This window comes from Brassica rapa, chromosome A02, assembly GCF_000309985.2.
Source record: "Brassica rapa cultivar Chiifu-401-42 chromosome A02, CAAS_Brap_v3.01, whole genome shotgun sequence".
In the NCBI taxonomy this organism is placed as follows: domain Eukaryota; kingdom Viridiplantae; phylum Streptophyta; class Magnoliopsida; order Brassicales; family Brassicaceae; genus Brassica; species Brassica rapa.
In genome coordinates, this window is record NC_024796.2 from 22,114,361 (window position 1) to 22,125,412 (window position 11,052).

Sequence of the window (11,052 nt, forward strand, 5' to 3'; positions counted from 1 at the left end):
GATATATTTTGCTTGTTTCCAATAGTTGTTTCTGTCTTCCAAAAAAATTAACTTTATGATACTATATGCATGTTAGTTAAATTTTATCTACTTAATTAAATTATTTGATATATAATGTGTGTTGAATTGATGATAGTATATAAATGTCTTTTATTTGTAATTCAGTGAAAACATCAGAATAGTGAAGTTTTAAAAAAGAAAGAAAGATGAATTCATTTTTTAAAAGATGATTTGTTTATGTTTATATAAAAAATTTATATATAAAAGTCATGTTATTATTATTTTATCGAGATAAGTTATATTTTACATATGTCCAATTCAAGACCAGTAAAATTTATTAAGTACTGTGTCTATTCATTTGCCGAGTATTAATTTATAGACTTTCTACTATATATATTATTTATTTTTTCATTATTTTGTGTCGATACAATGAATCTCCATGTTATCAGTTAAATATTTTTATTGCCAAACATTATCGACTAAAGCAAGAACTTCGCTGATTGTACAATTTGTTAACAAAATAAAAATGAAACTGAAGCGAACATATACTGGAGTACAAATCAAAACCAGTTTGTTTGGTGTTAAGAGCATATCCATCTCTCTAATTCTATCAATTGTCAATACATATAGTACATTTGTATAATGGAGATCTCATATTTTCATAATGGTTATGTAATATTTACATGGACTCATCATATTCTACGCGCGGGAAGTGTCTCTAGTATATTTGCTTAACATGTGTTTTTAGTTTAAATTATTTTATTCTAATTAATGTATGTAATGTGATTTTATAATTTCTTTTTAAAATTTTATCATTCTTTTTTCTTGAACACGTTTACTGTAAAAGACACAAAGTTAGTTTCGTTAGGTGACTAAATTTTCTTATATAATTGTTGTGATTATCGATGAAAACATGTCTATATTTATTATGTTTATATATATATATATATTAATTGTTTTTTTAGTATAAGTAATATAATTTCATTTCTGTTGCTTATTTTGTTATAGGTTACTTTACAATATGTATAATATGCAAGTATAATATATATATGTGTATATATATATATATATGTTTTAGTTTCATTTTTGTATGAAATTATGGTTAATATTTTTATTTTAGTATTTTGTAAAAATGTCACATTTAATTAAATAGATTAACCTACATTTTGTGTTCACAATACTTATTTTACCCTTAAAACCACTTTGATGTAATTTTTAAAAAAGTTTAATTCATTGTCAATTATGTGACATTAATTTCACTATTTTTATAACAACTTTCACTACTTATTTTATCATTGTTTCTGTAATTTATATACAATAGAAATTTATTTTGATATACACCTTTTGTAAAATTGTTTTGTTATTTTACTATAACAAAAAATTGTTTTAAGGTATGTAGCATGAAAACCTAATATCAATTGTTACTATTTAAAAGGGGAAATTACATGTTTACCGCTTTCATGGTACCACTTTTCATTTTTACCATCACTAAAGAGACATTTTCAAAAATACCTTCTTCATTAAGTGGCAAAAGACTCTTATGCCCTTGTTATTTATATATATAATAATTCTTTATTTAAAAAAATATAAAAAAAAATATATCTAAGAAAAAAAATTTATGTTTTCGAATTATACTTTTTCAAATATGAACTTTTTTATAAATTTTATTTTTTGAAATTTGTTTTTCGAATTTTTTTTATTTTTTTTCAAATTTCTTTTTGAAAAACGAAAATTATGTTAACCCTAAGGGTATAATTGTCTCTTACCCTTCATTAAAAGTGAGAGTAAAAATAGTTAGTGTAAACATGAAAAGTGGTATTATGAATGTGCTATTTGTGGCAATTTCCCTACTTAAAAATATATGTATTTATTTTAATATTGTATATTCTATTATATTTGGACACCAAACAAAACCATGTTATCTGAATAACTAATTATAATTTTTAATATAAGATTTGTTGATTAATTTTCGGTATACGAATTTACATTGACTTTATTTTATAAGTTATTTCTTATTCTTATAGTAACAATTTTACTATATTTTGTTATTGAATTTAATAAGTTATATTTAAATTTGTTAAAATTTATTTTTGCATGCATATTAAACTTATTTGCTGTTCGTACGGATGGAAGATGACCTATCAAAGAAGGATGTCGACATGTATGTCCGTCAAAAATATACTATTTTATTAATTTAAGTAGTGGGTTTTGATCCAAAAAAAGTTGTGGGTTAATTTGTCTGTAAGTTTTTTTTTTTGGAGGGATTTTTGCTTAGAGAAAATTTCATAAAATACCCAACTAAATTATATTAATTTTTTTAATATCCAAACTTTTATCTACCTAATTTAAAACACTAACTAATTATTTTTCTCGTTTTAATTCATAAATTTTTAATATTGCGCAAATTCTAATACCCAAGGTGTATTTATATTAATCAAAATATTTAATAAATTTCATTTGAAATTTAGGAAAACTCTAAAAAACCCTATTTTTTATTTTTTTATTTTTTTTATTTTTTTATTTTTTTTATTTTAAGGTTTAAAAAGAAAACTAACTAAATTATGGACAAGCTGAAATTGTGATAAAAGTTCTAAATTTTAAATAACAAATGTAATTTTTTTTTTGGAAATATAAAACAAATTTATTTATTTTCTTTCAATCTTAAGTTTTTATAAATTATAAGTTTTTATAACACATCATTTTACCTTTTTGAACATACTTCTTATTCATTAAATATTTAAACCATATATTTTAATAAAATAATTAATGGTCCACAAACATTTTAATAATCAGTGACATTGAAAGAAACGAAAATATTCACATCAACATAGAAAAATAGAAGTTGTAATTTCGGTAGTACTTTGATTAATCTTTTGATGAGATGCGCAAATAAATTTCTTCATGCTTAATAACTGACCCAAAATTTGATATGGGAAGTGCTACCATTGAGGATATGGAAGAGCTCGGGAAAATGTGAGTTGGTGAATTTTGTTCTCTGCTGATCTCTTGTTTCTTCTTCTTATGTATTGGTTTATTCTGTACAACTTGAATCTGTGCATCAGCTCTCCTTTGCGTAGTGTTCATCACTGGCTCCAGACCAATCTTAAGCATCTCATTCTAAACGCCAAGCAGGTCGTTTGGGATGTTATGTCGTGGAGAAGAAATTTAAACTTGTCATCATCCTCGACCTGAGGTTTGAATTTGTTAGGGTACACAATATTCCCTTGTACAATATTCCCTTGTGAATCAGCGCCTCATAGGAACCATATCTGTGTTTAAACTCCCAGAGCATGCACAATACAAACACAATCAAGAACAAATCGACATAAACACACAACTGGAGATCATTTCTTGTCCGAGCAATTGTTTGATGCATTGCTTGAACAGTCCGAATCATATATGTAGGATCTAAAAGCAAGAAAAAAATAAATGAGTTTAAAATATCCAAATAGTTTAAAAGTGGGGAGAAAGGGTCATTGTTTTTTGTTACCTATGTATTTGAGATTCATCACCATGCTAATTTTCTTAAACTCACCTATTTATAGCTGCAGATTCAGAGAACCAAAGAGATTAGAGATGTATTGAATGATAAATTCTGAAACGATAAGAAGGAATATGTAACGACGCAATCGAATATTAATACAGAGATTCTTCAGGACGATTCAACTCAATCATTCGCTGCAGACATATTAGGGTTCGCGGAACTCAGTCTCATCGGGCCGGATACTTTTTAAATCTCACAGCCCAATAACACGTAAAAGAACTAAGTCCAGACGGTGATGTTTAATGAAACGCTGAGTTTAGTCCGTATGGGACAGGTGTCGGATCGAGATCGATCTACTTATCTAGCTGTCTGCCTACGTGTCCTCATGAGAAGAGATTAAACTGTCTTTTATATATATATATACTAGGGCAGACGGGATGATAATCTGAAAATAATATAAATTGTTAGAGTAAATATTTTTGATTTTTGTCTAATATTTGTTTTATTTTAAAATTCTTTGTTTTATATTAATATGATTCATTATTTTATTGATTGTTATTCTTTATTTAGTTTCATTTTCATTACAATTAACTTAATTTTTTCTTAGGATTAATAAGATTGTTTATTTGAAGTTTTATTTTGTTTTTATTTCAATGGTGTACAATTGTTGATTTATTCATTCTCTTACATTATTTTATATTGTGTCTTTTATTCGACTATATAAATATATATTTTATTTTTATGTAGTTGTGGATGTATGTTTATATTATTATTTTTGTCTATTAGAGTGTTGATCGTAGGAAGAGAATGTTATGGGTTGGTCCTTACATTTGCGATGTATACTTTTTACCTATCGATATGATGGGTGTACAATCTATTTCTATTTTTTTAAATGTTTGTACACATCTTAGAATAATTTATAGTATAAAATAAGTCGTATGTGGACGAAATATAAAAATGTAAACAGAGTGAAGAGTCTCAAAATAATAGTGACTGTAGTTTTGCAACTGATGTTGTTGCCGAAGCATTAGAGTGGATGATAAGTAGTGGGATGCTACCTATGTGTCTTCGTGAACCTGTATCCAAGACATCCAAGCATTAGAGCCGGTTGCTTTCACTGCAAGTAATGAGATGTTTCAAGTACCAGTGCCAAGTAATGGGTGTTGTCAGTTCCTGTTAACGAAATCAAGTTGATATGGATATATTATCTAAACGTGTAGATCTAACCTGAGTTGTTTGAACATCCTTGAAGATTTCCTTGTAGACGATATTAATAACTCTATCTTCACAGTCTTTACCAGAAGTTTCATCTAGACTATAATATAATTGAATGCTGATAATATAATCTAGTGCTGATCACAATGCAATTGTTACTAACCTACTGAAGGCGATTGAGTTGTTTTTGATGACCGAATAAGCATTCGTGCGCGTCGAGATAATCGTGATCTGATTCCTGTTTGATCACCTGATGAATAATATACACAGGAAATGTTATAAATCGTAACAACTCGTACCAAATTCATTGGTTTAAATTTTATGGACGTTGTGAGTACCAGAGCTCGAGACTCCCATGTCTATGCCGTCGTCTGCTATGTCTCTGTTAGCACCCCAAACTTCCATAATCCAAATCTAAAAAGCATAGGAGAAACTCTCAAAAATGTATCTCTCCTTCTTATCCAACTTCTTCCTAGTCTTCTCAATCAAACTCAGCAGAAAGTCATAGTGAAGACCCAAATGGAACTTCCGAACCCTGTCAAAAACCATCAGCAACTTGATGTACATATGCGGGATATTCACCTTCTCAACTCTCGCCATCACCACACCCATTATAACGCACAAGTAGATCAACCTCAACCTATCAAGCCGATTCCAGTTGTGAACTTCTTGTAGATGCACCTTCCAGATTAACTTTTGCTTATATTCCCACCTCTCTTTAGTAGCTTACTCCAAAAACCCCTCCGTCATCTTTCCATTTAACTACATCACTGCTACTTCCCGCGAAATCATGAGGTCAGTCACAGCATGGAACTCTTGAAGTGAAAACCGGAGAGGCGTCCTCGCAAAAAAAAAAACCACTTCTCATGAATGTTCGAGGTAATCCGCTCCTTACACAAGAAGCTATGCACCAGTTTCCCCAAAAATTGAAGGACATTTGACTGAATAGCCATGATATGTGTGAAACATGATCTCTCTTGTAAACAAACATACAAAGAGAAATCCGAATGAAGAACACAAACACATAGACACATGCAAAAAAGAACCGGATTGAGGAACATGCAAAGAATAAAGAGACAGCTTAGACATAATACATAATCATATAGGATCCAAACAAATCAATCGAAGAGGTGGAGAGGCTGAGAGGCTGAGAGGCTGAGAGAAGCTCTAAAATAGCCTTGTGTTCGTTGTGAGAGAGAGAGAGAGAGAGAGAGAGAGAGAGAGAGAGAGAGAGAGAGAGAGAGAGAGAGAGAGAGAGAGAGAGAGAGAGAACCAAACACAATTAGGGTTACATGCAATTTTGGGGATTTTTGTTCCCTTTTTGTTTTGAATTTTTTTTTATTTCTTTCGCCTTTCTAATACATTCTTTTATTTTATTTTTCATTAAACCTTTTAAATTCAATTCAAATTTTAAATTTTATTTAATTTGATTAATGAAGAGTTAATTTTTGGCACTATGACAAAAATTATACTATAGCGACAATGTAAAAGTGGTACTATATACCAAGGAACAAAGATGGCAAAAAACAATTTCCAATAACATGAGAAGTGCAAAGACTTGGAAGGAGATAACTTCGACGATCATAAGAACAATCGATCGATGAAAGACTTGCATCATCGATCGACGACGAAGCCACCCGCGAGTTAATGAAAAAATTAGAAGATTGCAAGTTTCACAAAGTTCCAATATTTACATTTTAAGTCCATGGCCAGCTGTTAGGCTATTTATTAGAGTTTTGTATTATTTTAGGGGCAGACTTGCCTAGAGACTTTTTAGACCTAATTTGGAGAGAAGCAAGAAGCCACCATTGAAGAGAGAAAGCTTAGAATTGAAGAGATATATCTGAACTACAAAACAGAGAAGATCTTGAACTCTCTTGCTTTCATATACTCTATTGCTTACTCTTTATTATTCATTTATTTAAATATTATTCAGACCATCATAACCATGTGCTTTATGAATATGGCTGAGTAGTGTTAGGTTTAGGGTTCTCAATAGGTTAATAAATGTATTACTGACTTAAACTATTGCTAGGGTGTTTAAAAGAATAGTTATTTCATCTAGTTTCTCTTAAGGCTAAGTTTAGGATTGATCACCCTTCAAACTTAGATTTTAGGATAAATTAAAAACAAGCCATCGCTTGACTCAATACCTGAAAATAACTAGCATGATCTAACTGACTAGATACATACGAGAGTTGGTCTAGTAAGTTAGAGAATATAAATCAAACATATCCGTAAAGCTTTCTGGAAGAAGCATCGATCGACGCAACGATAGTTCTGTCAATCGATATTCTTTACGAATCATCTATCTACACTTTCTCGCGATTAACATACGAGAGTTGAAATCCAAGATCCAGATTAGATAATCTATATGATTATATCTGAGTTTGAATTCAAGAACAATTAATATCAATAAACTCCTAAAACCCCAAATTAAGTTATTTACTTATAATACCTGAGAATATACATGAATCTAGTTATTCACCCAACTGTTAACAACCTCAAATCAAACCAATCGAGCAATTGCCTTGCTCACCAATTTATTTACTGCTTTAAAACCTATTAACCTATTAATCTAGACTTATTTCAAAGACTATAAATCTATTGTGTAATCTTAAAGTCTCTGTGGATTCGATCCCTAAGTACTACATCTGAACCTCTTATTTGAGAGAATAATTCACTCCTTAAGATAATTTGAGTGATATCACTATCTCAAGCAGCTCTCACAATACTGAACTCATTGGGAAGTTGACAATAAAGCTAGGTAAATCCTACGCTAATGATGAATACAATTGGAGACCGAGGAGCATGATTCTATGGCTCCAGAATTGAGATCGAAATACAATCTATTTCCATGCTATTATAAGAGGAAGGCAGCTGTTAATAAATTCTCAGTTATAGAGAATTAAGTTCATTGCGCTTCACGAAGAAGGACAAACAACATACACAATTGTAGGTGGTTGGCACTATATTAAGACGTTAATTTCTACGGCTATGAATAACTAGCTTGCAAGCCCAGTCATAAGATCCAATGAGCAGTCTTTGCTTTACATTGGGACAAATCCCCAGGCCGTATTAGGCAATAAAAATTTGTTGGCCCTGTTGGGTATGTATCATATCCTCCCACAAGGCCCATAGAATAGCTGATCTGGCTGATAACCACTGATCAGAGATTCGGCTCGTCGGCTTATGGACCATCTCGACTCAAGACTGCTTTTAGCCGATGGAATGAGCGATTAAAAGCAGTCGACCTGACGGCTTAATACAATGGTCCGATCACTCGGCTCAACGAGTTAAAAGCCCATCGAAGAAGGGCGAATTACGTCACTGAAGGACGACTGGTCGACTATATAAAGGCATGTAGGGGCAACGAAAAGAGGATCCAAAATCAACCACATATACTTTCGGCGGCTAGAACTAGGCTTTCATTTCTCTCTCTCGCCGGCTTGTATTTCCCGGCGAATTAGCTTTCGCCGATTTGCTTTCTACCACACATTCCCTTATTTTTAAACCGGCTAAACGCCCTTTGAAACGTCTTTGTTTTCTAATAAAACGTCTTTGTTTCGACCACCGACGAGTTCTCATCTTTTTTACTAGTTTCCGACCAAACTCGGTTCAAACAGGTTCCTTAGAGCATGAGCAATGGTAGTATCTACCATAGTCTATAGTACTAATATAATAATAAATGAAATAAAAGTAAGAAAAAGCAAGAATCGATTGTTGCTGAAGGTATTTCAATGAAAACTTGAGAAACTAACTGTCACGTGTTATTCTGTAAGTGGAAGAGCTAGTTTTAAAGTAATTTTAATTATTACATGACTAATGATGCTCTTAGTCTGATAATGTTCAGAAACTTATAATTCAGAAACCATGACTAATGATGATCTTAGTCTTATAAAAAGAAATTTAAAATTTAAAAGCAATATTGTCAAACTATATTGAAAAAAAAACATGTATAAACTATTTTTCAAATACAATTATATGTCATTCTATTTTAATAATTTTTTTGATGACATTCATAATTAATTTAATATTTTACAATTATTCTATATAAATATGAAAAATTTTGTTTCGAAATGAAAATCAAAATTAAAAATTTTCATACCATATATATATATTTCATGCATATACTTTTAAAAGAATTAATATCTCACAAGTTTTTCATTTCTATGTTGGTAAAATATTTTCTAAATACTTCATAGAGATATTATTATCAGTATTAGAATGAATAATTATTATTATTTTCGGCATCTAATAATAATATTGCATACTACTTACTTTTTTTTATAATAGTACTCCATCCTTAAATATTGATGTTTTAAATATTGATGTTTTAGCATTTTCACACATACTAATAAAAAGATTTAAGTCCCAGGTCTTAGGTTATAATCACAAACAATATAATTTCTTACATATTATAGGATGCAAAGTTATCAGACGTTTCAGAGTACTGCAGACAGAACTCTTCGTTGTGGTCGTTTGCTGTGGAGAGATTATGTCCATCGAGGATGTCGTACATGTAGAACCATCCGTTGATGTAAGTGTTTCGAGGAGTGCTTCATCGTGGAAACATTATGCATGGAATTGTTCATCAATATCACATTTGTTGAAGACAGTTTATCATCAAATGTAATAGAAGTAGATATTTTATGATGATGTAATTGGTTATTTATCATGTGTTAAAACAAAAATTAAATATACATTTCTTTCTATTGATTTTTAATTTTCTGAAAGTTTTATATGTTTCTCAATAAAATTATATCACTCATATTTTGAATTTTAATTAAAGTTTAACTTTAAAATATATTAAATTAAGTCAAAACAACAATCTTTGAAATATAGAATGCAAAATTAACTACAATTGAAGCAATGACAACTCAAATTTGGGACTTTAACATTGACACACATATCTTAAAGACACCTGAGACATTGGATCTTTAGCTATTTTGGCCCCTAAAAATTAATTAAACTCACTTAAGGCGAAATACATGCTTGATGGTTTAAGAATATTGTAGTGTTCTGATTTTAAAAAAAATCATGTTCGTGCCAAATAGCTAATAAAACTCAATATTAAAGAAATTATTTTTTATTCATATCAAAATTCTAAACATATTTGAGTAAATAACATCAGTTCAATTAAGCTCGAATTAACTCGAAAGCTTTCATGCGCAAAACGTGCCATCAATGACCTTGAAGTCGAAGCTAGTATCCCATGCATATTTGAAAACGAAGTCTCCTTGTATACCTTTGTTGAGAACACACACGTCACCGGTTTTTATCAACGTATCAACAGGCACGACCGATTCAAAACCGGTGCATGACAACTTTAAGTTAGTGAGCAAGCATATACATGGGTTGTTCAGTGTCACTTTCCACACCGGTTTGCTCTCAACCATTCCGGACTTCGATTGTCTCAGAGTTACGTCATTAAGTCCACAATGTGGTCCAGACCCTTCCAAATTTTCCAACGAAAATATAATATTATACTATTGTAAACAAAAACACACATAAAAGTCTTTATTGTAGTACATATACAAAATATAAATACCGTGGGTAACGAAGGTGATGATGGCGAAGACGACGAGGAGGCAAAGAAGTTTGCAAGCCATATCTGGGTCTGGTCTTTAGAATTTTTATCAAACAAAGTTAGGAAATTGTAGTGAGTATGAAATGAGTATGCAGCTGTTGAGATGTGTTACTGAGTATTTATAGTGAGGCATTGGGTTTATTTTTAATGGCAAAAAAACGTTTTGGTATTAATAAAGATGTTGACCAAAATTAAATGTTTCCTTTGTCAGAAGGTAAAAGCTCATGCATAGAGTCAGAAGGTAAAAGAACTCATGCATAGGGTCAACGCTAACCATTTGTTTATCAAAATTACGAAAGAGATTATTCAATTATTTTCTTTCAGGTAATTTCAAATTACTGGGTCAAGGCTAATTTATTTGTATTTTTTTCTTTCAGACTTCAAAAACTTCATGCATGCAAATTAATTAAGGGAAACAGCATAAAAACCATCAAAGTGACACTTGTTAACACTTTAAACCTTAATATCACTCATATTTCACGAGCGTAAAATCAGATTTCCGACTCTTTAGCTAGAACTGCGAGGTCTTTCATAGAGAGCTTTGTTTTATTGGTTGTTCTATTTCGGTCTAGTTATTCAGACCACATCAAGTTTGATTAATAGAATAGCCGTTCCTTGTAAAAAAAACCTTCAAGGTTTTTACTAACATTTTTAACCATCAAAATTGCATTTATATTAAAAAAAAACTCCATTCTAGCCTACTTGTTCATCACGTAAAAGAACGGACCAGCACTTGCAAAAACGATGATGTTTCATTTTTTAT

General features: G+C 30.5%; 1 protein-coding gene and 1 long non-coding RNA gene across 2 annotated transcripts; one reads left to right on the forward strand and one right to left on the reverse strand.

Moving 5' to 3' along the window:
- The first annotated feature begins 1,672 nt into the window (after positions 1–1,672).
- Positions 1,673–9,539, forward strand: LOC117131734. Its single transcript, XR_004454963.1, has 2 exons — positions 1,673–2,844; positions 2,882–9,539. It is a non-coding gene; the product is annotated as an uncharacterized LOC117131734 (long non-coding RNA).
- Positions 9,540–9,773: 234 nt separating this feature from the next.
- LOC103853665 lies at positions 9,774–10,411 on the reverse strand. Its single transcript, XM_009130576.2, has 2 exons — positions 10,251–10,411; positions 9,774–10,154 (listed from the first exon to the last, which is right to left on the reverse strand). Exons 1-2 carry the CDS (start codon positions 10,309–10,311, stop codon positions 9,865–9,867), a joined length of 351 nt encoding a protein of 116 aa, XP_009128824.1. The 5' UTR covers positions 10,312–10,411; the 3' UTR covers positions 9,774–9,864.
- Positions 10,412–11,052: the final 641 nt, after the last annotated feature.

Excerpts from the sequence above, each read along its gene's own strand:
- LOC103853665 (XM_009130576.2), bottom strand. The coding sequence starts at position 10,311 with ATGGCTTGCAAACTTCTTTGCCTCCTCGTCGTCTTCGCCATCATCACC. Across the intron at positions 10,155-10,250 it reads CATCACCTTCGTTACCCACG|GGTCTGGACCACATTGTGGA; the intron begins GTATTTATATTT and ends AAAATTTGGAAG.